Here is a 22887-nt window from a genome sequence, read left to right as displayed (position 1 = left end):
ATAATTTTTGCTGCATTAAATTAAGGCCGTATAGTCATTTCAACTGTTAAATCTTGATATGAATTGCTTTGACTTGTGAAAGTGAAAACTGATAAACTTATGTTAATGTAAAAATATGAGTTATTGATCACATTTTTCCCCAGTGTAGTTCATTGTAATGACATTGTGTTTTCCTCTTTTGTGCACTTTTACAAAATACACCAACACTTGTATCTGTTCCCAAGAAAGTGGTGGCTGAAATATGTGCAGTAAGTGGACATTTTATAACTTTCCAAAGGAAAGAAAGTATAAGACTTTGTAATGTCCATTTGTTTCCATTGCACTGGACAGTGAATAAACCCTCTCAGATAACTGTCATATGGAGGAACTAGCCTACCTGCAAGTGCATAAATAACTTTACTTAATTTATACTTGAATGCTTTATGGCTGCAACATAAATTGCAAGATTCCACATCTACAGAAAGGCCTACAGAAGAGTCTGCACAGACAGAGCAGACATAGGCCTAAAGGTGGGCAGTGTATAGACAAATTTTCCTTTTTATTTGTTGCATGAGGCATGTGTCTAATATCTCTTTTTGCAGGCACTTGACCACTGGCTTTTCTTTACAAAGAACAATTGAAATAAAACTCAAGGAACTAAGCATAGGCTATTTGTCTTTTATTAAACATTTAATGAAAAGTGTTTTTTTGGCAGTGTTGTGTAGTATGGCACATGCAACAATGTCACAGGCCCTGTCAGGTGTGCAACCCCTCAGTCTTTTCAGACACTGAAATCTTCCCTTTAGTTAGCCAGTTAATTTCATTGTGCCCTTGTCCTGGCTATGCTGCATTGTAACTGGTTTGGGTCAGGGAATGGGGGCATAAAACACCTGTCTGCAGGCAGGAACATGTCATAATCACCTATGAAAAAATGCAGTTCTGTTAGGATCAGCATAAGTGTATGTAATACAGTGAGCTTGATATTTAATTGTGGAACTTTCCTTACCACTTTCAAATAATGTGCATGAATGTGAATTTCTGAAAATTCTTAAGTCATGCACAGATCCTGGCCATTTTACTTTCACATTTGTGATATGGAAGATTTGTCAACTGCCTTTTTTATTTGATATAATATTATTAATCTGGAATATTAAGATTAAGAATCACAATAGTAACTGGGCTGCACATTTACATTGTGAACCCCCTTTCTGTTCACATAATCCCCTTCATTGAGGCCTTGATGGCAGTCTATGGTCTATAAACCTGAGTGACATATACTGTAATCAGCATGGTCATGATTGCATGATCTTCATAAAAAAAAATATGATAGCCTAAAAAAAAAAAAAAAAAAAAAAAAAAAAAAAAAAAAAAAAAACACACTGCTTAAAAAAAACTGCTTTACAACATTGGGTCTTAAGTGGCTTGGAAATGCCACAAAAAAACATAAAACTGTTTTGTAAACCTAAAAACGACAGACAGCACTTTCCATCAAGTTCTCCCCATCTCCAATAGTGTAAAGGAAAGAGCCACTCGCAAATAATCTTAGGGCACAGTGTGTGCTGTAGTTAAAGCCCGACTCTGACAAGTCGAAAATAAATGTGCGTTTCCAACAAATTAATAATGTAAACGACAATCTCACGAGTCACGAGAAAAAAAATATATATCTCAGAAAGTGCACTATCGCGCTGCGCTGGACTTCCCGTATCAGCTCCGCTTGTGAAGCCGCGATCTAATCCTGTTTACATGAAATAAGCCTGCTCGCGAGCAGGTTTAAGTTTGCGCACCTGTTGCTATGACAGCAAGTCCAGGATGAGCTTCGAAGAACCAAACAATCCAAGATCATGCCAAATCGTCAACAATCAAATCCAGCTAACTGAGTTAGCGACGTACGAAGAACGGGCCCCAGGGACCCCGAGATGCTTTCAACCAGTCAGGAAGAGTGTAGACAGCAGAGAGGGTAACAGCCGTGAGCGGGCGCTGAACAGGTACTCTGCAAACAGGCACAGCTGGATAATACACAGTCTGTAGGCAGTCTAACTCACAGTAGAATAAATGGTATCACTTTCCACAGACAGGACAAGACAGGAGCATAGACGTATCTCGCGTGAGATCATTGAATAATCCGACAACAAGACAGGGCTAGGAAGAGGGAATAAGAAGCTGAGACAATCAAGAGAAAAAAGGAACAGGTGAGGAGATGGGAACAAAAGGGGAAACAGCTGTAAGAGATAATGAGCGGAGGAGAGAATGTGTGTGCGTAATAGTGTGTGCGAGAGAGTGTGTGACCACAAGAGGGAGACAGAGAAAGAGGAAAAGAACCAGGATCATGACAATCTTACTCATGCTGAAACCAAATGCACTTATTTAATGGCTACAACATGTCTAAAGACTCTCTATTTGTACAAATTTCTGCACATTCAATTAATTCTGAATTTTGCACACATAAATTCAAACTAAGGCATTTATTTGTGCATAAAACATCTGCAACATTTATCAAGTTCACGGATAATTGTGCCTGCATTTATAAATCATTATGATACTAAAATCATAATAAAGTAGGCTAGCCTACTATACAAAAAATCAGATGTTTAATTACACGTTAAGAATTTTCCTCCCATAGAAAACCATTATAAGAACGCTTAATGTGGCTTAATGCAGATTAGAATGTCCCCTTATTATGTCGAAATAACGACTTATTATGTCTAAATAACAGATATTATATCGAAATAACGACTTATTATGTCTAAATAACAGATATTATATCGAAATGACGTATTATGTCGAAATAACGAGATATTATGTCGAAAATAACGACTTATGTCGAAATAACGAGATATTATGTTGAAATAAGGACTTGATGAAAACATGTTAAATAACTTTTACACACTAACGTAACAGCCAATATAGTTAGGCTACATCGGTTTTTGAACGGTAAGATTTTTTTTTAAGTCTCTTCTGCTCACCAAGGCTTCATTTATTTGATTCAAAATACAGCAAAAACAATAATATTGTGAAATATTTATTCAATTTAAACTGTTTCACAATTTATAATTTATACAATTTAAACTTTTCTATTTTAATATATTTTAAAATGCAATTTATTTCTGTGCTGGCAAATTTCAGATAGTTGCTGTTGTTTTGAACTTTCTATTAATCAAATAATCGTAAAAACAAAATTGTACACAATTGTTTTTAACATTGATAATATCATAAATGTTTCTTGAGCATAAAATCATCATATTACAATGATTCCTGAAGGATCATGATGTGACATTAAAGACTGGAGTAATGATGCTGAAAATTCAGCTTTGATCGCAGGAATAAATGACATTTTAAAATATATTCAAATAGAAAACAGTTATTTTAAGTTGTATAAATAGCCTATTTCACAATATTACTGTTTAAAATATCTTACCGTTCAAAAACTTTTGACTGTATAGCCTATAGTGTATCAAACATTGAATAAACTTAGTTATTAAGCACCAGTGGCCCTTTTTGAGAAATGAGTTTACTAATTACTGTAAAAGCAATAGCCTATAACAAGTACATCTACTAATGCAAACTTTGAAATGTTTTAAAGGCGAAATACAGAGGGACGACGTGTGTATCAGGCGTCTTATTAGGCGACGTACAGAGGGACGACGTGTGTATCAGGCGTCTTATTAGGCGACGTACAGAGGGACGATGTGTGTATCAGACGTCTTATTAGGCAATGTACCAAGTTCAGACGTCATGATTTTTAAAAACATTTTTCACATATGCTGTCGCCACGTCGCCGTCAGTTACATTCCTACTGAGACGTCGCCGTAACGTCGCCGCCGGTCTGTCGTCTGCCGTCTATTAATCCCATTCAAAAATAGACACGGACTGACGGCGACGGAAGGGTAGACTGCTCCTTCTCCTTCTTCAGGGTAGTCTTAGAAAAGGCATTATCTACTCGCCATATCACGCCACACATCCATTTTCTCACGCACAGAAAAATTGCAAAGCAAAGAGGACACGGAGACCGACAAACTAGACACAGCAGGTTACTTATGATATAAAAAAATCTCAGCTCTCAGATTCTGTCAATTTTATTACGAAATTCAAACAATAAATACCGTTTTGGCGCTTGTAAATGTGACGTGACAGATCCCTAGCGGCACGTGAACCGATCATCTCTACTAGCTAATAGTAAAAAAACACAAATGAACAATGTTGAAAGATACAGTACAACTTACCGAAATGTATATTCCTCATACATGATATTGATCAATCAGTGTTTTTCATCTGCGGAAAGGGGTCAATAAAACAGCTGGAGAACAATTATGTCACATAACATTTACCTCAGGAAAGCCATTTAATGACCATAATATGGGCTATAGCACATTAGTTGGCTAGAAAAAAAGAGCTATAGAGAGCTTGCTAAATATGTGTACTATATTACGTATTTATTATATTTTTATTTTACTTTTACTAAAGTTGTTATTATAATTAAAAAAAACGCATTATATTTAATTTGAGTTATTTTTTACCTTAAAGTGAGACATGGCAGGCAAAAACATAGCCTAGTTTTTTTTTTTTTTACTGGTCAATTTTGAGATTTTTGGATATTTGTCTTCAATAACATCTTCTTTCAGACTTGTGGTGAAAAAAAGTCCGAAATACACATTTAGGTCTTTATTTTACTACACTTTGTCTGTTTGCGTCTCTAGATTTCTTAGCCTACATCAAGATGTTAGGTCTGGCAACTCACCATAGACACGACTCAATCCGAGGGGCGGGATAAACGGCTGTCTTTCAAATTCCCTCTGCACGCAATAGGACAGCGCTTCAACCAACCAGATCGTTTTCCCAGCGAGCTAACGTTAGTTGATAGATTCAACTTTTGCCATATCTGGCCGGCAAAACTACAAACACATCTTCCTTTTTTAAGAATGACTTAAGTGCCGTTCTTTGCTCTTTTCTCAAAGAAAAACTTAACTCCAAGTACTCCAGAGATCGGCCAAAGCCGATTCGAAAGACTGTTTGCCAGCAGCAGCAGCCATTCTTTGTTTTCAAGAAGCAGGGAACCGTTGCAACTCTGTCGTCATTATGTTAAGCCCGCCCCGCCTACTCTATAGACGATGTGATTGGCCTGACCTAATTTTGTTTTTTCCATCTTGAAAGTCAACGGATAGTTGCTAGACTACCCTGGCTGCAAAATAAACTTTGCTGCCGCTAGGGTGCGTCTAGATTTCTAGGCTATAGATTTCTCATAAATTCAACAAAAGTTGGCGTTCTTAATCAACATGCTGCTCCGCGATCGCTGTCTGCACCATCATTACATGCACCGCTGGAAAGCTCTCTCTCTCCTGTACAATGCTGTCGTATCCAAATATGGTCATTTCCTTTTTATCAGCAACCAATCGTGAAAGTAAAAGGGCTGAATGCGCAATCTCATTGGTTGATGATAAATCTTTAAAGCCTGTTTTCTCAAAATGACATTTCTCTCATACTCCAAGTCCGAAATCTCCACTTCAGTAGCACCTATATACACCAAACTTTCCAGTCTTGTACCTAGTTATATTATGAAGACATTTACAGAAGGATTTGTAAATATATTATTCCTAGCCTGATTTATATAACATTTTATTCCAAAAAACATGGCGAAAATCATTTTTTTAAGGCTATTGACAGTATATTCTGATTTACAGGATAACAAAAGTAGATAACCATAAATCCCTCTGTAATTTTTTTCCCATCTAATATGTGAACACAATGAAAAAAATTGTTTTAACCTGGCTTTATCCAATACTCAGAATATATGAATATATATATAAATATATGCAAATTAGCACATATTTAATTAGATATTGCCTAATTTGCATATTTAAACATTAAATTACAGAAAACTTGTAATAATTTTTTTTCTCATCTTATTGTAGGTAATCAACTGGGAAAGTTTCATGGTGATATCTGCTAGTTAAAAAATTTACCCTATTCACCTGTAGTGTCTCGCCTTAAATAATACTACCAGCTGATAGGGCTCTCTGTATGTTTACAGCATTAGGTGAGTTTTTTTTTTTTTTTTTTTTTTTTAAGAAAAATTAACGCCTATCTTGTGTACCTAATATTTATCCAAATGAGTCAATATTAAATCAAATCACAAGAATTTAATTTAATTGAAATCGTGAAATTTGTGTCAAGCAATAATAAAAAAAACGTACCTTACCAGAAATTGTACCATGTAAACTTTGTAACATGTTGTCACTAAACCTAATAAAATTCAGTTTAGTTACTAAAATGTTTTGACAATCACAATACACTTATGACAAAAATCTGTTGTCACTTTTGTCTGAGTGTTTGGTTTATTTTATGTTCATTGAAGATAGTTAAGTTGCTGCAAGTAGATCCTTTATTCTCTGTTTCAACCTGTGTGTGACATTATTATTATTCTCTTTTTTTTATTAAACATAAAATATTGTTATTCCTTTACAGTACATTTTAAAAATCTAGTCTTAATAATAAGTTTTAATAATTTTTTTTTATTTTATTATTTATATAGCGCCTTTCCAGTGCTCAAGGACGCTTTAAAATGTACATACAACAAGGAAAGGATAACACCAATATGGTAGACAATGATGACACAAAATAGTAAGTAGGTTAGAGTAACAAGAATACAGAAAAGTAGAAGAGCATTATATAGACAGGGCAGCATACAGCAGCATAGAATCAAGCACAACAAAATACAGAACACAACTTAAGAATTATAACATTCAGAAAATAAGTGAGTTTTGAGTTATGATTTGAATTCAGATATTATTAACACAACAGAGTTATCGGGGGAGAGAATTCCAGGATAATATTGGATTCATAGACAATTGGAAAAGATTTTGGGGCAGACCTGACTTGTTAAAAAGAGATTGTATTCATCACTCCTGGGATGGTGCCGCTCTTCTCTCTAGTAATATGGTACATAGTCTTAGTGTCACATATCTACCTAGTCACCATCCTCTGCATCATTTCCAGAAGTCCAGAAGTCAGATAAATCCCATCACATAGAGACTTTATCAATTGATAAAGCTTGGGTTGCTGAATATTCTATCCCTATATCTTCAGAAACACTTATCGTTAATGATATGATTACAGATCATAAACTATATGTGCTGTGTTTGACAGAAACCTGGCTAAAACCAGACGATTACATTACTTTAAATGAGTCCATCCCCCAAGATTATTGTTATAAACATGAGCCTTGTCTGAAAGGCAAAGGGGGAGGTGTTGCTGTAACTTACACCTAAAAGTGAACTAACTACAGTTCACTAAGTGAACTAACTACCAAAACTCCCATCAGGTGACAGAATGGAGAAAAAAACTCAGTCCCAGGCTCAGTCGGGGGCCAGTTCTCCTCTGGCCAACGAGCAAACAGTGTATGATTATAATCCAGGCAGCATTACAGGTCAGAAGTCAGATTGGTCGTGTCGATGAGGCCTTCACAGGGCTGATGAGGCTGGTACTTCAGGGATGCGTCATGGATGGGTCCAGGTGCAGGTCCACCATCTGATCTGGATACGGGCGGGATCCGGCTGACTTCAGGAAACAGGGGAGGGACTGGTTGACACTTCAGGACTGCGTTGTCATCATGTCCAGGTGCAGGTCCTTCATCAAATCTGGATACGGCCTGGATCCGGTGGACTGCGGTAAACCTAGGATAAACAGAGAGACTAATATTAGCGTAGACGCCATCCTTCTTATGATGTAACAAGTACATCAGGATTTATGGGGAGTCTTCCAACGTTGAGGGCAGGACCAGCGGTGAGGGCTTTGTGCTGGGCAGATCCAGCGATGAGGGCTTTGTGCTGGGCAGATCCAGCGATGAGGGCTTTGTGCTGGGCAGATCCAGCGATGAGGGCTTTGTGCTGGGCGGGACCAGCGAAGAGGGCTTTATGCTGGACGGGACCAGCGAGGAAGAGGGCTTAGGAAACTTTGGCTCTGGCTCGGGGAGAACGACACTCACAGACTCGAGCGGGCAGGCGACTGGCTCTGGCTCTGGCTCTGGCTCTGGCTCTGGCGGGCAGGCGACTGGCTCTGGCTCTGGCGGACAGGCGACTGGCTCTGGCGGGCAGGCGACTGAAGGGCTGGCAGGATAAGCGGGATCTGGATCTGATGGGCCGATGAGAGGAGGGAGAACGGAGAAATCATTATCTCTGGAGATAAGCTCGGTGGGAGTGACTGGTTTGACGAGATGAGTGGTGTTGGTTGAAAACGCACTCTCAGGAATAAAGCTGTCCCAGCAAACAGATATCGCCTCCCTCCAGTCTAGCCCTGAAAGATCAGGGAGTGGACGTGGGTCAACGTACTCAGCCCCGATCCGGTAACAGGCAATGATAATATGATCGCTCAGACCACAGTCAGCCACCAAAGAACAAAATCCTAAAGTGAACTAAAAAAGATCGCGGCTGTCCTGAGCCAACGCCGCGATCAGGTTCCAACACATCCTGAACTCTGAAGTTGGAAATTACTTCGTGTTTTGGGTCTGGTCTTCTGTCAGGGATCACAGAGGATGCAGACAAGATGGTAGGGTTAATGGTTTTATTTGCAGGAAGTGCGGAGATGCAGACAGATGGTGAGTAACAGTAACACAGAATAACAGTGGATGCTTAGCTGGTTGGTAATGTCTTTCTCTTTGCAAAAGATCTCGGGCTGAAGGCAGAACAGGATGACAGGCAGGACGGAACGGAGAGGATGAATGGCAGGTAGGAATCCAGGTAAGTGTTCGGGAGTCTGTGGGTCATGTTAAGACGGGTATAGACGAGACCAGACACTGAATGAAGGGAGACTGAGAGTATATATGGGGAGTGCTGGTGATAGGACACAGGTGACGGTAATAATGATGATGGCTGAATGTGTCCAGGTGTGCCAAGGAGGATGATGGGAAGTGTAGTGCACACACAGATGAAGACAGAAGAACGTGACCGTGACAATTACCTTTTGTTTTACTTATTTGAAAATTAGACATTTGTACCAGTCGTACTGAGACATTTCAAATGATACCAAACATGGGTAATACTGTATGATAATTATTCACATTAAACCATATAAATTCTTGGGTGAATTTTGGTGATCTCAGCATGAGGGATGGGGGAAGAGGGGAATAAATGTAGATTAGGATTCCTTAGGTGAGACTTGCGTCTCGAATGATGGTGCTAGTTTCACAAGAGAGAGTTCAAATGTTAATTTCCAGAAATGTCCTTTGTCCTCTCAGGGGGTGGTCGATCCTCAAGGAGACTGCCTGGCATTTATCTCATTTCTCAAGTCTTACAATTCCACTAATGCCAACATAATTTTGCGGTCGAGAAAGAATGTTGCGGTCGATAGTGTCAAATGCAGCATTAAGATCGAGGAACACTAATAGAGAGATACAATCACGATCGGATGATGAGAGCAAATAATTTGTGACTCTAATGAGAGCTGTCTCAGTACTATGGTACGGTCTAAATCCTGATTGAAAATCCTCACAGATAGCATTTCTTTCTAAAAAGGAACATAGTTGTGAAGATACAGCCTTTTCTAGTATCTTTGACAGAAAAGGTAGATTCAAGATCGGCCTATAATTGACTAATTCTGTAGGATCAAGTTGCGTTTTTTTAACAAGCGGTTTAATCATAGCCAGCTTAAAGGGTTAGTTCACCCAGAAATGAAAATTCTGTCAGTAATTACTCACACTCATGTTGTTCCAACCCCGTAAGACCTTCGTTCATCTTCGGAACACAAATTAAGATATTTTTGATTAAATCTGAGAGCTGGATCACTCCTCCATAGGCTTCTAAGGCATTATAACTTGCTGGCCCAGAAAATGTATTAAAGACATCGTTAATATAGTCCAAGTGACTACAGTGGCTCAATCTTAAGTTTATAAAGCAACGAGAATACTTTTTGTGCGCAAAAAAACAAACAAAAATAACGACTTTATTCCACTATTCATTTCCTTCTCTCTGGGCCTCGAGTTTTTTCACGTAGTATAACTGTGCAACGCATCTGTGTTGTACGTCACACGTAGGCTCACTATTGGCCGAACGCTGGTCATGTGTGTGATGCATGTGACGTACAACACAGAAGTGCTGGCAGTCTTTAATACATTTTCTGGGCCAGCAAGTTATAATGCCTTAGAAGCCTATGGAGGAGTGATCCAGCTCTCAGATTTAATCAAAAATATCTTAATTTGTGTTCCGAAGATGAACGAAGGTCTTACGGGGTTGGAACAACATGAGGGTGAGTAATTACTGACAGAATTTTCATTTTTGGGTGAACTAACCCTTTAAAAGTTTTTGGTACATATCCTAATGACAAAGATAAATTAATGATATTAAGAAGAGGATCTATGACCTCTGGAAGTTTAGAAAATTCTTCCTCTCCTCTAGTAATGAATGAATCTAATTTTTCCTTAGGGAGACTACAATACACTCCCTGATGCAATACTGTAGTAGACAGTTGCACAGTTATAATTTTCTCCCTGATATTATCAATCTTATAAGTGAAGAAGTTCATAAAGTCATTACTGCTGTGCTGCTTGGAAACTTCTGGGCTTGAAGCTTTATTTTTCGTTAGTTTAGCCACTGTTTCAAATAAATACCTAGGGTTTTGTTTATTTTCTTCTAATAGGGTTGAAAAATAAGCAGATCTAGCAGCTTTTAAGACCTCTCTGTATGCAGTCGAGCTCTCTTTCCATGAAATGTGAAATACCTCTAGTTTTGTTTTCTTCCAGTTGCGCTCCATTTTTCTGGCTGCTCTCTTAAGGCCCTGAGTGTGATCGTTGTACCACGGCGTTGGACTATTTTCTTTAATCTTCTTTAAGCGCAACGGAGCAACTGTCTTTAAGTCTTTAATATCTAAAGTGCTGGAAAAGAGAGAGTTAAAAGTTTCTGTCGCAATATCGAGTTCTTCTAAGCTATCTGGGATGCTGAGATGTTGAAACTGATCATGAAGATTATTAATAAAGCAATCTTTAGTGGCAGAAGTGATAGGTCTAACATATTTGTAACATGGAGTCGGCTTTGCAGATTTGGCTAAATTAAGTTTACACAAGACTAGATAATGATCTGAGATGTCATAGCTCTGCTGCAGAATTTCAACGGCATCAACATTGATTCCATGTGACAATATTAGATCTAAAGTATGATTGTGACAATGAGTAGGTCCTGACACGTGTTGTCTAACTCCAATAGAGTTCAGAATGTCTTTAAATGCCAATCCCAATGCATCTTTTTCATTATCTACATGTATATTAAAATCACCAACAATAAGGACTTTATCTGCAGCCAGTACTAACTCTGATAGAAAGTCAGCAAATTCTTTGATAAAGTCTGTATGGTGCCCCTGGTGGCCTGTATACAATAGCCAGTACAAATCTAATTTGTGGTTTATCATTTACACTATATATTGTTACATTAAGCACCAACACTTCAAAAGACTTATATTTGAAACTAGACTTACACTAGAAACTAGAAAATATTACTATAAATTACAGCAACACCTCCCCCTTTGCCTTTCAGATGAGGTTCATGTTTATAACCGTAATCTTGGGGGGTGGACTTATTTAAAGTCATGTAATCGTTTGGTTTTAGCCAGGTTTCTGTCAAACACAGCACATGTAGGTTTTAGTCTGTAATCATATCATTAACAATAAGTGCTTTTGAAGTAAGGGATCGAATATTCAGCAACCTAAGCTTTATCATTTTCTCATTTGTATTATATTTGTTTTTTATTTGTTGAACATCAATTAAATTTTTACCCTTAGATGGGTTTGGAAGTTTTTTGTATGTCCTAATTTGGGGAACAGACACAGGGCCCTATCTTGCACCCAGCACAATTGACTTTGTACACCGACGCATGTATCATTCCTATTTTGCACCCGCGCACAGCGGACTTTTCCCTCCACAGACGCACATCAGTAAATTAGGGAATGAACTTGCACTCCCGGGGGTGGTTCAGCGAAAAGAGTGTTCCGGCGCAAACGTTCCCTGATGCTATTTTGCAGGTTTAGAAAACAATTCCGCCACTGACCAGGAAAAACCTAGTCTAAAGTCAGTGGCCCATTGCGCATGTTATTCAAATGCTATTTTATGGGCGCATGCTTGGCCATAATGTAGCGTGTGCACAACGCGCATACACTTTGATTCTCTCATCTACACAGAAGCAGCAGTTTTCATTTTTGCTAATCATAGGCTACATTATTACAAGGAAAAATATCAACACACAAGGGAAATCATTGTTGTGTCCATGAAGATGTGAAAAAATAGGCATAAATCTAGTTTACACATTTACCCAAATTATCATATGCCTGTTTAACCGAAGCTAATTTGGGTGGGTTTCTCCCATCCCCAATGTCACTTCTCTGTCTTTTACGGCCCTGACGAGAACGTTGGTCTCCTCGGCTGTGAACCGCTCCTGGCATGCGCCTGGCAAATCCGCCGTTATAATAGCAATCCGCCATGGAACAAGCGCGCCTGCTCTTAAAGGGAATGTGAGATGACGCTCTGATTGGTTTATTTCACGTTATGCCCAAACCACACCTATGAATAATGAAGCTACTTCAGCTTCAGCTCCAACCCATTTTAGATTTGCATAGGGAGCAAGAGTCATTTATCCCGCCAGTATAATAGCAACAGCGCCCAAGATCCACCCACAAAGTTACTTGCGTTTCATGTTTGATACTTGCGTTTCAGATCGTTAAAATAGGGCCCACAGTCTCTATATAATGATATCTAGGTGAAAGAGTATATAGTATAAAACTTCCAAAGAATTATATTTATAACTAGACCCCTTAGTAATACTGAAGATTTTGCTATATATTACAGCAATACCTCCCCCTTTTCCTTTCAGACGAGGCTTGTTTTTATAACCGTCATCTTGGGGGATGGACTCATTTAAGGTTATGTAAATGTCTGGTTTTAGCCAGGTTTCTGTCAAAAACAGCACATCTAGGTTATGATCTGTAATCATATCATTTACAAAGAGTGATTTTGTAGAAAGAGATCTAATATTCAACAAACCATGCTTTATAATTTTTTTAATCGGTGTTATATCTGTTTTTTATTTGTTGAACATCAATACAATTTTTACCATTAAATGGGTTTGAGAGTTTTTTGTATTTACAAATTCAGGAAACAGTTTTTATATGATGATATCTAGGTGAAAGAGTCACTATGTGTAGGGATTTATCTGACGTGAGACAGCTAGCAGACGGTCGGTTTAGCCAGTCTGTCTGCTTCCTGACCTGGGCCCCAGTTTGTCATGTTTGAGCTGTGCCATATTACTAGAGAGTGGCACCATCTCTTTTTAACAGGTCAGGTCTGCCCCAAAAACTTTTCCAATTGTCTATGAACCCTATATTATTCTATGGACACCACTTAGAGAGCCAGCCATTGAGTGAGGACAGTTTACTAAGTATCTCATCACTCCGGCAAACAGGAAGGGGGCCAGAGCAAATTACAGTGTCTGACATCGTACTGTACTGGATACTGTACATGTAGCAGGCAGTGCAAGTGACAATAACAGGAGAAGACATGACTCACCGTCTTTTTTGATTGATCCAACTCACCACAGTCGTTTGATGGACTCATAAATGGCATCAGTGAAAAAGATGGCAAGCACAGATGGCAGGTTAACAGGCTAGCGAAATGCTAGCTATAATGATTTAGTTAAAAGCTAGCGATGTCAGATTAATGTGACAGGCAATATTAGACAATATCTGATATATGGTGATGAGTAAGTTATATTTAGCAATATAAACAACAAGGAATGATAGTAAATAGAGATTCAAAACAGAAAGCTAAATGGAGCTTACAGATGCAAACCACTCAACAGCAAGGCAGACAGGAGCAATCGATCAAGACCTAACCAAGTCTGTGCAATGTTCATGTGCTAAGATATGGCTTCTTCATTTTGCTATACAGTTGCTTGGGTGCTCTGAATGGTTGCTAGGCTGTGGCTACACAGTTAGCATGGTGATACTTACAGACTGATTTCCCGTCTGAATTTACCCCATTCATGGGTCTACGACAAATGGTGCGGGACAAGTTATACTCTGAAATTTTGTCCAGAAAAAGATTAAGAAGATTAATAAATATTTTTAATAGACTCATTTATAACATTTTTATAAATTTATAAATAGGCATTTTATAAATGAAATATTTTGTTAGAACCTCAAGTAAATTACATGTTTGTTTGTTCGTTTGTTTGTTTGTTTTTTTGTTTTTTTTTGTTTAGTTGTCTAATGGTTAGAATTATGGGAGAACCGTGATCTCTATTTAAGAAAATCCAGATGATCAAGAATAGCATTTAGCAAATCATAAATCATTTAGGACATTGTTATATTTTTACTGGAAAACAAGAGAAAAATATTAATAACGAAAATTATTTGCAGTGCATTGTCCTTATTTGATTCTTTTGACCTCTTCTTCCTAATCCTGTTCATTTTTTTTTAATAACTATTCAATAATCATCCCTTTTTGAACATTTTATGGGCATATTATTCACATATTCTCTCTATTTGTCTCTAAGGAGGACTCTCAGAGGTACTACTCCTGGCACAGTTTTGGTCCTGGTGACAAACATACACAGGAACTGTGGGTGAATCTTGATTCAGTGGATCAAGGACCTGTAAGAGTGCACACTATCCTGTCCAACACACACCGGCAGGCATCGGTGAGACAACCACACATATATTCCTATATTTTTATGGAAATAAGCACTTGGCTCACATGGGCCAATAAAACTCATCTTATTCTAGCTTGTAATTATGTTGTTACTTGGCATTTTAACTCCCTGCCTACATTTCCTTTTTTTTCTCTCTCTCTCTATCTCCTCCTCTATATTTCGCTTTGCTAGCGGGTGGCACTTACCTTTAACTTCCCTTTCTATGGACACCAAGTGAGGCAAATCACCATAGCAACCGGAGGTATTGTATATAGACTCTGTTCACCCATCTCCTCTATAAGGCAATTTAGAGCACGTCAGACTGGTTTGTGTTTGCCTTAGCCTTAGCAAACAGGCACAACTGAGAAAGTGGCACACCAGAGATGTTTCTGTGAGCTCTTTTGTCTCATTCAAGACTGATAATTTCTTCCTTCTTGATGTTTAGCTCATTTAACTAAATGGAGGTTACAGGGGGTTTTTTTTAACAATTGCTAGGACCCATTTCTCAATACTTGGGTCACTTTTTCCAAACTCTTCACACAGTTTTCCTAACCAACTTTTAGCTTGGCACAACAGTTAATTTCACATTCAGTTAATGTTCAACCTCAAAACACTTAACACTACCAAAGGTTGTCACCCAACAGACACACTTTGCACTAATAAAACAATGACCTAAAAACATTAACAACGTAGAATTACACAGTGTTGTTTTTGTAAAAATTTAAAAAAGCTCTCTACTGTTTAGAATTCACTGCAGTAGCCTATAAGTTATGTTACAGTACAAAACGATTCCTACATTTTTCCCTTTTGTATAGATAATATTAAAATTCTTAAATTATCCAGTTTACCCCACATATACTGGTGTTGTGTTCAATGAATAAGTGACCTAAGTACTGATAAATTGGTCCTACCTATTGTTAAATAATAATAATGGGCTCTATACCAACCCCTTCCCAAATTAGTTTCAGATATTGTTACAGTACTAAAAACTAAAACTACCAAAACACTTCATGCATGCCTCAAATCAAGTCATTCTTCCATAACACTAGCAAAGGTTGTCACCCAACAAGCACACTTTGCCACAATCGCTGTCTCACGTGTTTGGGCGTTAGGCACGCTGAGATACCTTTCGTGGATGAGTCATGCACCCACTGTGGGAAGATGACCATCTCGGAGTTGCGGTCAAGACTCCAATACCTCCAAAGAGGTGGAGTCCTCACCCCTCTTGTTCTCCGCTGCCAGTAGAGCTGCCCGAGGAACGTGCTGGAGCTTGACCATCTCAAAAGTGTGTACCAGTCGTATCCCACAAGGCTCCCCCTGACAAAATGAATGTCGATCGCTGCATCGGAGGGTGAGCCTGAGTTAGACCTGGAGATGATGACTATGCTTGCCCGGGCCGCCCACAGGGTCGGGCTCATGTGGAATCAACCATCGTGTCCCGAGCCCTCGAGGTTGGATGATTGTTTTCTTGGGGTGGCTTGCGCTGGTTCTCAGCGTCACGCCCCGGTTCCTTTCTTACCGGAGATGCACTCACTAGGTCCTTGATGACACCTTTTACTGCCCGAAACAGACCTAGTGGCTCAGCTAGGGGTTACACGCAGATTTTCCCAGAGGAACGGGCCGTTGCTATGCAACTGTGCCCTAACTCCACCTCACGGGGGAATCCGTGTCTCCCTTCCCCAGCCTGTAAGCACCTTATCGGAACGAGAATAAAAGGTACCCTTTCAACAGACACTCCTTGTTCTGAGTCTGTCCTCCAAGGATGATACATAACAGATATACCAGAGTCTCAGGCCAGCGAAGGTTAGACATAACAGATACACTGTTCTAAGACTCTGGTTCGGCCAGAGAGAGGCAACAACAGATTCCATGATCTGAGTCTACAGCTTGTGAGGCAGCAACAGATATAACCACGTTCTGAGCCTCCAGTCTGAGGACAATAACAAACACTACATTCAGAGTTTTCATCCAGCAAGACAGTAAAGACTACAGCACGTCCCGAGTGTCCATACCAGACAAAAGCGGATTGACCAAGTTCTGAGTGTCTGGCCCAGAGAGGCAGAATAACACAGAGACATTTCCAACACGGTCAAGCTCCAGAGAGCAAACCTTCACTTCAAGGTACCTTCAGCTACGTGTTCCGATTAAGGACCTTCTGCACCTACTTCAGGGTTTCATCTGCATGTTCAAGATTTTAGGACCCTTTGGTGCACCAGGAGATCAGCATCCCACAGAGCTTTGTGTTCAAGGCTGTTGAAACAGATTCCAGCTCCTTTCCCCACTGCATTGTCACCCTGCACAACCAGTGGAAAACGTTAACCCCATTGGACTGCTCACTCAACCATGAGGAACATAAATATCACTTTACCAAACCTCTTTCCAGAGACTTTGGCATTGTTGTATTGTAAGTCTGATATCCACAGAAGATGAAGATGAAGATAAATCCAAGGTTTTTTAAACAAGTACTAACAAAAGAGCCAACAATGCGAGACAGTGTGCTACGCACAAACAATACTGGACCAAGAAGTGAACACAAGGAGGAACTTAAATACACAGTGATGATGATGTGCAGGTGCAGGTGATGGCTGATTGAGTGCAGTGGGTAATCATTAGGAATACTGGGAAATGTAGTGCCGTTGAGGTGTGTACAGGGCTATTCAATTGGCGGCCCGCCAATCATCTCCATGCGGCCCGACGGCACCAACCTCCCGCCTCTTTTCCTGACGGTGCGGCTAATTCAGTTTGATACTCGCTCCGATTGACCTGAGAAACGTTTTACGTGCGAATATTTCAGCAGTTATTATATGTGTCCCGAATTTATGTCGACTGAACCAGCGATAGGCTACCAATCATTCGTGAATGAATCATTCTTTTGGTTCGATTCTAAACGCGCTTGCATAACGGTCTAAAACTATTCGGATTCATTCGGACCGCTCCGTCATCATCTGAAGCGGTTTCTCGTTCAGTACAGTATAACAACAAATAGCGCTGTTTTCAGTTGTTTCACTAGTTGTTTCAACACGGCCCAGCACGGAGTTGCGTTTACTCCTGGTCCCGAACACTATTAAACTGCGTTGCGACAACCAGTGGGAAGCGTTTCAGTTCAACAGAAACCTCTCTGTTACAAACCACAGATCACTCGATGATTTAATTAGTATTAAATCGGATGAAACAGCCTCAACATTCCCAACAAGTCTGATGAGGAAAGCAGGAGAAACATTGTGGCATGAACGAAATTAGAAAACTTTAAATCCCTTAATCACCCTTACAAACATTTACCATGAATGTACTGTAGTAATTTACCATGGTTGGGCAGAAATGTGCAATATTTATATTGAATACTATGTAGTAAACATATATATATAATATATATATATATATATATATATATATATATATATATATATATATATATATATATATATATATATATATACTATAATATCATATAGTATAATAGTAAATATAGTGATTTATATTGCGTTAGTTTTATTAGGTGGGTAGAGGAATATATAATTAATGCTTGTTATGAAATGATGTCAGTTTCTTTGTAAAGGTGTGTATAGTTTTTAACTTGTGTTTAGGCATTTTTTATACAGTGGGAGTGAGTAGCCTGTGGTTAACAAGTCTCACTGTCAGAATACTTTCATTTAAGCATAACAATTATAAATAAAATAATTATTATTTCTCACCAACAGCTATAAGTTTGTATAAATAATTTATTTGTTCCAAGGAAAATAGTTGTACACAGCTGTAAATTATCAAGTTTTTTATTTATTATGGTTTTATATATTTGCATAGGCTACTGTTGGGTACCACATTTCCAAGTAAATAGAGGTAATATAACTGATGCTAGTTAATAACAAATAATCTTTCATATATTTTTTTGATGCATAAGGTTCTTCACTTTATTAGTTTCAGAGAAACAACAGTTTATCTTTCCATAAGATAGTGTAACTGTTCCATAACCACACTCAACTTAATCAATTGTATTTTATGCATCTTATGCACTTTATTCCTTTATCATTCATAGTATTCATTTAGTAGTTGTGTTAGTTATTCTTGTTTATCTTTTGTTAATACAATATATTTTATTACACTTGTGTCTTCCTTGTGCTGATAATACAGAAGAGGAACAGACTCAGGCTCAGGTGAGATTGCCAACTACAAGTTAGCAATCTCGGCAATTTTTCAGATAAATCAGATGACCAACTCCCTCCACTTTACATTCATTCTAAATGATTGAACGGCCTCCTGTTGGGAGTGTTCTTGTACTGCAAAGGTGAAAGACCTTGACTGATGCTCCAAACTAAGAGAGGGGGAAGGTGGTCATCTGATGTACTCGTAACCACACTTTAAGGCCCCGTTTACACGAAGGGAAGACGCAGATATTTCCCTGTGGTTTGGCCTCTCATTTACACGAAAACCCTGTTTTTATCACAGAAAACGATTATTTCTAAAAACTAAAAAAAGTGGAGATTTCTGATTAAATACAGAAACGGTTATGTGTTGCCATGTCAACTGGGAGAAATGGGGTTTTAGGTTCTCAAACGTCACATTATGCACCAGAAAATGCTTAATGCCTTGTTGTTGTCGATTCTGAGGATTCTGATTGGCTTGCATGGCTTTATCCTTCTCCCTACACTGCCGCCCATAGGTTTGCCATAGTTATGATGGCGCTCAACGGCGTATTTATGCGGGTTGATGTAAATGACAACTATTTTGAAAACGATGTTGTGTGCACAATGTTATTATTGAAAATGGAGGGGGGGAAATATTCATTTCTCTAAATACCCGGCTATGTGTAAATGTGGCCTAAGTGACGAGTGATCCAAAAATCACAACGTTAGCGGTGACGTGAGTACTAATCACTACATTACTTAGCGTTGTAGCGTTTATGGTAACAATCGTAATTAGGTCATATATGAAATATTAGCTCGAGCAGTAAGGAAATTTGGGGAAATATTAAAATCATAACTCATAGTCATAATTCATAAATTTCACATATGCTATTACATTACCTGCTAATTATCAAAAATATTTCGTTCTATAACTGGTCTCTCATCAGTCATTCGACCAGCGAATGCTTTGATTATACCAGTTAAGAAGGAATATTTATATTATCAAACCTCAGACAAATTCTCTCCTGGCCGTGGATGCAAATTGCTGGGTTTATGAATTAAAATAAAGAGCTAGTAGCCAGATCTTATCGCAATTTCATTGACAATTACATTGGTGGGATTGTAACACAGAGTCAGTCAAAGTATAAAAGATTTATTTAATCAAAAATTACACACAAAGGATTATATGCATATAGGAAGTAATATAGGCTGATCTACGTACGTAAAATTACACAAGACCCACGAACGTTTAAACAAACAAACATAAAACATGACTTGATCAGAATGAAAATAGGAAGAAAGTGAGGGAAAAAGTATGGTAATTTACAAACAGAACCTTTTAAGAGACAACTGTGAAAGCCGCTTCGAGAGAGATCATTTGATACTTGCGATTCTGTTCCTTTGTCTGTGTGAAGCTGGGCTTCGGGACCACGTGCGTATCTTGGCTGGACCGTGTCTCATCGATTTGTAGGCTTGCGTTTCGCGTGAAGTTCTTAAAAGTTTACTGAATGTAACATTACCGAGAGGTACGGAGGTCTCTTCCCGGTGCGGGAAGGGCGAGAAAACTTGGTTACAGGACGAGACTGGATTTTTACATCCGCGGTTCGTTTGGATGAAGGCCCTGTGCCTTCTCTCGCTCCGCTGCTCGTGTTGCAGGGAGGGGTGAGAGTGCAGAGTTCAGAGTTCGGAGTCACGAGGGTGAGAGTGCATGAGAGCAGAGAGAGAGGCGTCTGCTTGTGTTGTGGTTTTAAAGCAGCGCGGGGTAACGCCCTGTTTGATGACGGGACCCAATGAAATCTTTCGGTTCTGAGGCGGGATCATTTCATTGTTTGTTAAGGAACGCCTCTTCTGATCGTACACAGAAAAATGCATTAAAACTTTAATACCACATTATGTCTAGGAATAAACATTTGTGCGGAATATAGTTTCTATTTCTGTATCAGGAAGCTCATTACGATCAGTAGGATATCACATCCGACATCCATATCAGTTAATGAAACAGATACATCTCAAATGTATAAACACACGTGTCCATTACATCTGCAGAAGGGCATAAATATCTCAATTTATCCCATCACATCCCATAAACAAGAAAACTACATAAAAACATTTTGATAATGATTCATGCGTGTGTGTAACTTGTGTTTTAGGAGTTTCAGAGTGGTTTGGTGTGTGTGTGATTCAGAGCGGGTTTTCTGTTGAGATCGGAATGCCAGTAATGTCTTTGAAGCTCACACTGTGGAAAGGGGGAAGTCGTAAAAGGGGGTTCAGTTACAGACTTTGCCAAGTCTGTGGGAATTAGAAAGTGTTTTCACTTTTAATTAGTATATAAATTAAAAGTCAATTTTTACCCATCGAGCCATAGTCGCTACAGCGTCCTTGGATGGGTGAAAGTAAAATCACTACATATATTACTGTAAAAATGGTTCTGAACTAAAGGTTAAAGGTGCTCTAAGCGATTTCATGCGTTTTTTAGGCCAAAACATTTTTTGTCACATGCAGCAAACATCTCCTCACTATCCGCTAGCTACCTTTCTCCTGAACACACTGTAAAAAAACGCGGTCTCTGCAGACACCACAGGCTCCACAAATGGCAACAAAAACAAACTGGGCTAACCCCCACCACAAAACATAACAAACTGTTCCAGCCAATAACGACAAAAAGGATTTGGGGTGGGGTTTGGGGAGTTAGTGCACGGATGAGGAGGAGGGAGGGTCTAGCTAGCCTCCGTTTTGTTTGACAATACTTTAAACGTCAACAAGAAGTGACATCACCCAACATCACTTAGAGCACCTTTAACAGTTTTGAAAAAGTATGTAAATGTGAAAATTGGTCTGTAGGTACATTAGTTTTGGTGGTGGTGAGAAAATAATTAATGTAATTTGAAAGATGTAGTCACTGAATGTATTTTGTGCCTAAGGCTGCCACGATATATTGTAGTACCACGCTACTGACAAGTCAACTGCAGAGGAATGCAAGTAACCACAGCAACCGCGATATTTGCGTGTTTTATTTTTTCATAAGGCTATAACCCTTCTTGTTTTGAACTTTGTGCATGTGTATTGAATGCTAAATAAGTTAATAATAACAAGACTGTTTATGGTGATTTGTACAGAGGCTTCATGGATTTGCACTTAAGCCTAAACAGACAGTGAATGAGAGAGATCGACTGAGCGTGTGCGATTACCTGCATCTGTCTTTGAGGTCAAGTCATATATCCATGAAAAAGTTGCCGTGTCCAATATTTGTTGTATCATCCTTTTAACGTTTAATGGTATTTACCATGAATGGCGTCAGTGCTGGACAGCATTCCACAGCACGAGGAAGCCGCGGGAAAAAATAATATCAGCGAGTCACGCATTGAATCAACGCCATTGGTCTCTATTAAGTGAAGCATCAGCTTCAGCGTTACCCATGCGACACATTGCTGGTCAGCTGAGCCCTGAAAAGTGGAGCTCAAAGTTAAAAATAATTACCATCTTGTTTCATTACATCTATCTTTTAATGAATCAGCGTTTTTGAACGTGTTCGTTGAATGAATGGTTTAATGACTCACTCAAAGACAGTCCGTTGCCGTAACAATGTAACTGCGCGCTGAGTGACAGCCTTTCAATGCGCAAAGACGCTGTTTAGTTTTGGTTACATTGGTTACTGAAAATGTCCTCATTTTTGTGCATGGTGACCACATCGTAACACTTATTTATATAGCAACAAATAAATCAAAATAAATCAAAATAAATAAATAAGTGGGTGTAGTGGTATTGCATTGTATTGTGCATTGTTTATTTGTGGTTTTATGTTTACTCATTAGGATACTTGTGTACACTTTGTACAGCACTTTGGCCAACAGCTGTTGTTTTTAAATGTGCTCTATAAATAAATATGACTGACTGACTGACTATGACAGGGTTCACGTGCCAATCCCATAGCACAATTGATAGGACGTTGATAAATGTAGAGGCTGAAAACAATCATCATTTGAATATCACGCCCCTAAAAATTCATGGTTTAGATGCCTCGCCCCTAGAGTTTACGAGAACAGGAAGTAATCTCATGAAAGAGAAATTGAGCTTACTCTACAAACACCCTTTAACCTCGTAATTGCAAACAATTACATTAATTTATATG

General features: G+C 38.8%; 1 protein-coding gene across 2 annotated transcripts in view; it reads left to right on the top strand.

Moving 5' to 3' along the window:
- plxdc1 (plexin domain containing 1) overlaps nt 1–22887 on the top strand; it is a 935956-nt gene that overhangs the window by 286228 nt on the left and 626841 nt on the right. For both annotated transcript variants that reach the window (XM_084135569.1, XM_084135568.1), the window contains exons 3-4: nt 14503–14646; nt 14830–14899. In XM_084135569.1, the coding sequence (XP_083991695.1) occupies nt 14503–14646; nt 14830–14899 (214 nt within the window). The remainder of the gene's footprint in view (nt 1–14502; nt 14647–14829; nt 14900–22887) is intronic.

The sequence above is a fragment of the Abramis brama genome (assembly GCF_963993115.1).
Source record: "Abramis brama genome assembly, chromosome: 14".
In the NCBI taxonomy this organism is placed as follows: Eukaryota; Metazoa; Chordata; class Actinopteri; order Cypriniformes; family Leuciscidae; genus Abramis; species Abramis brama.
The sequence above is the reverse complement of the archived record's forward strand: the minus strand, read 5'-3'. Positions and strand labels throughout refer to the sequence as shown.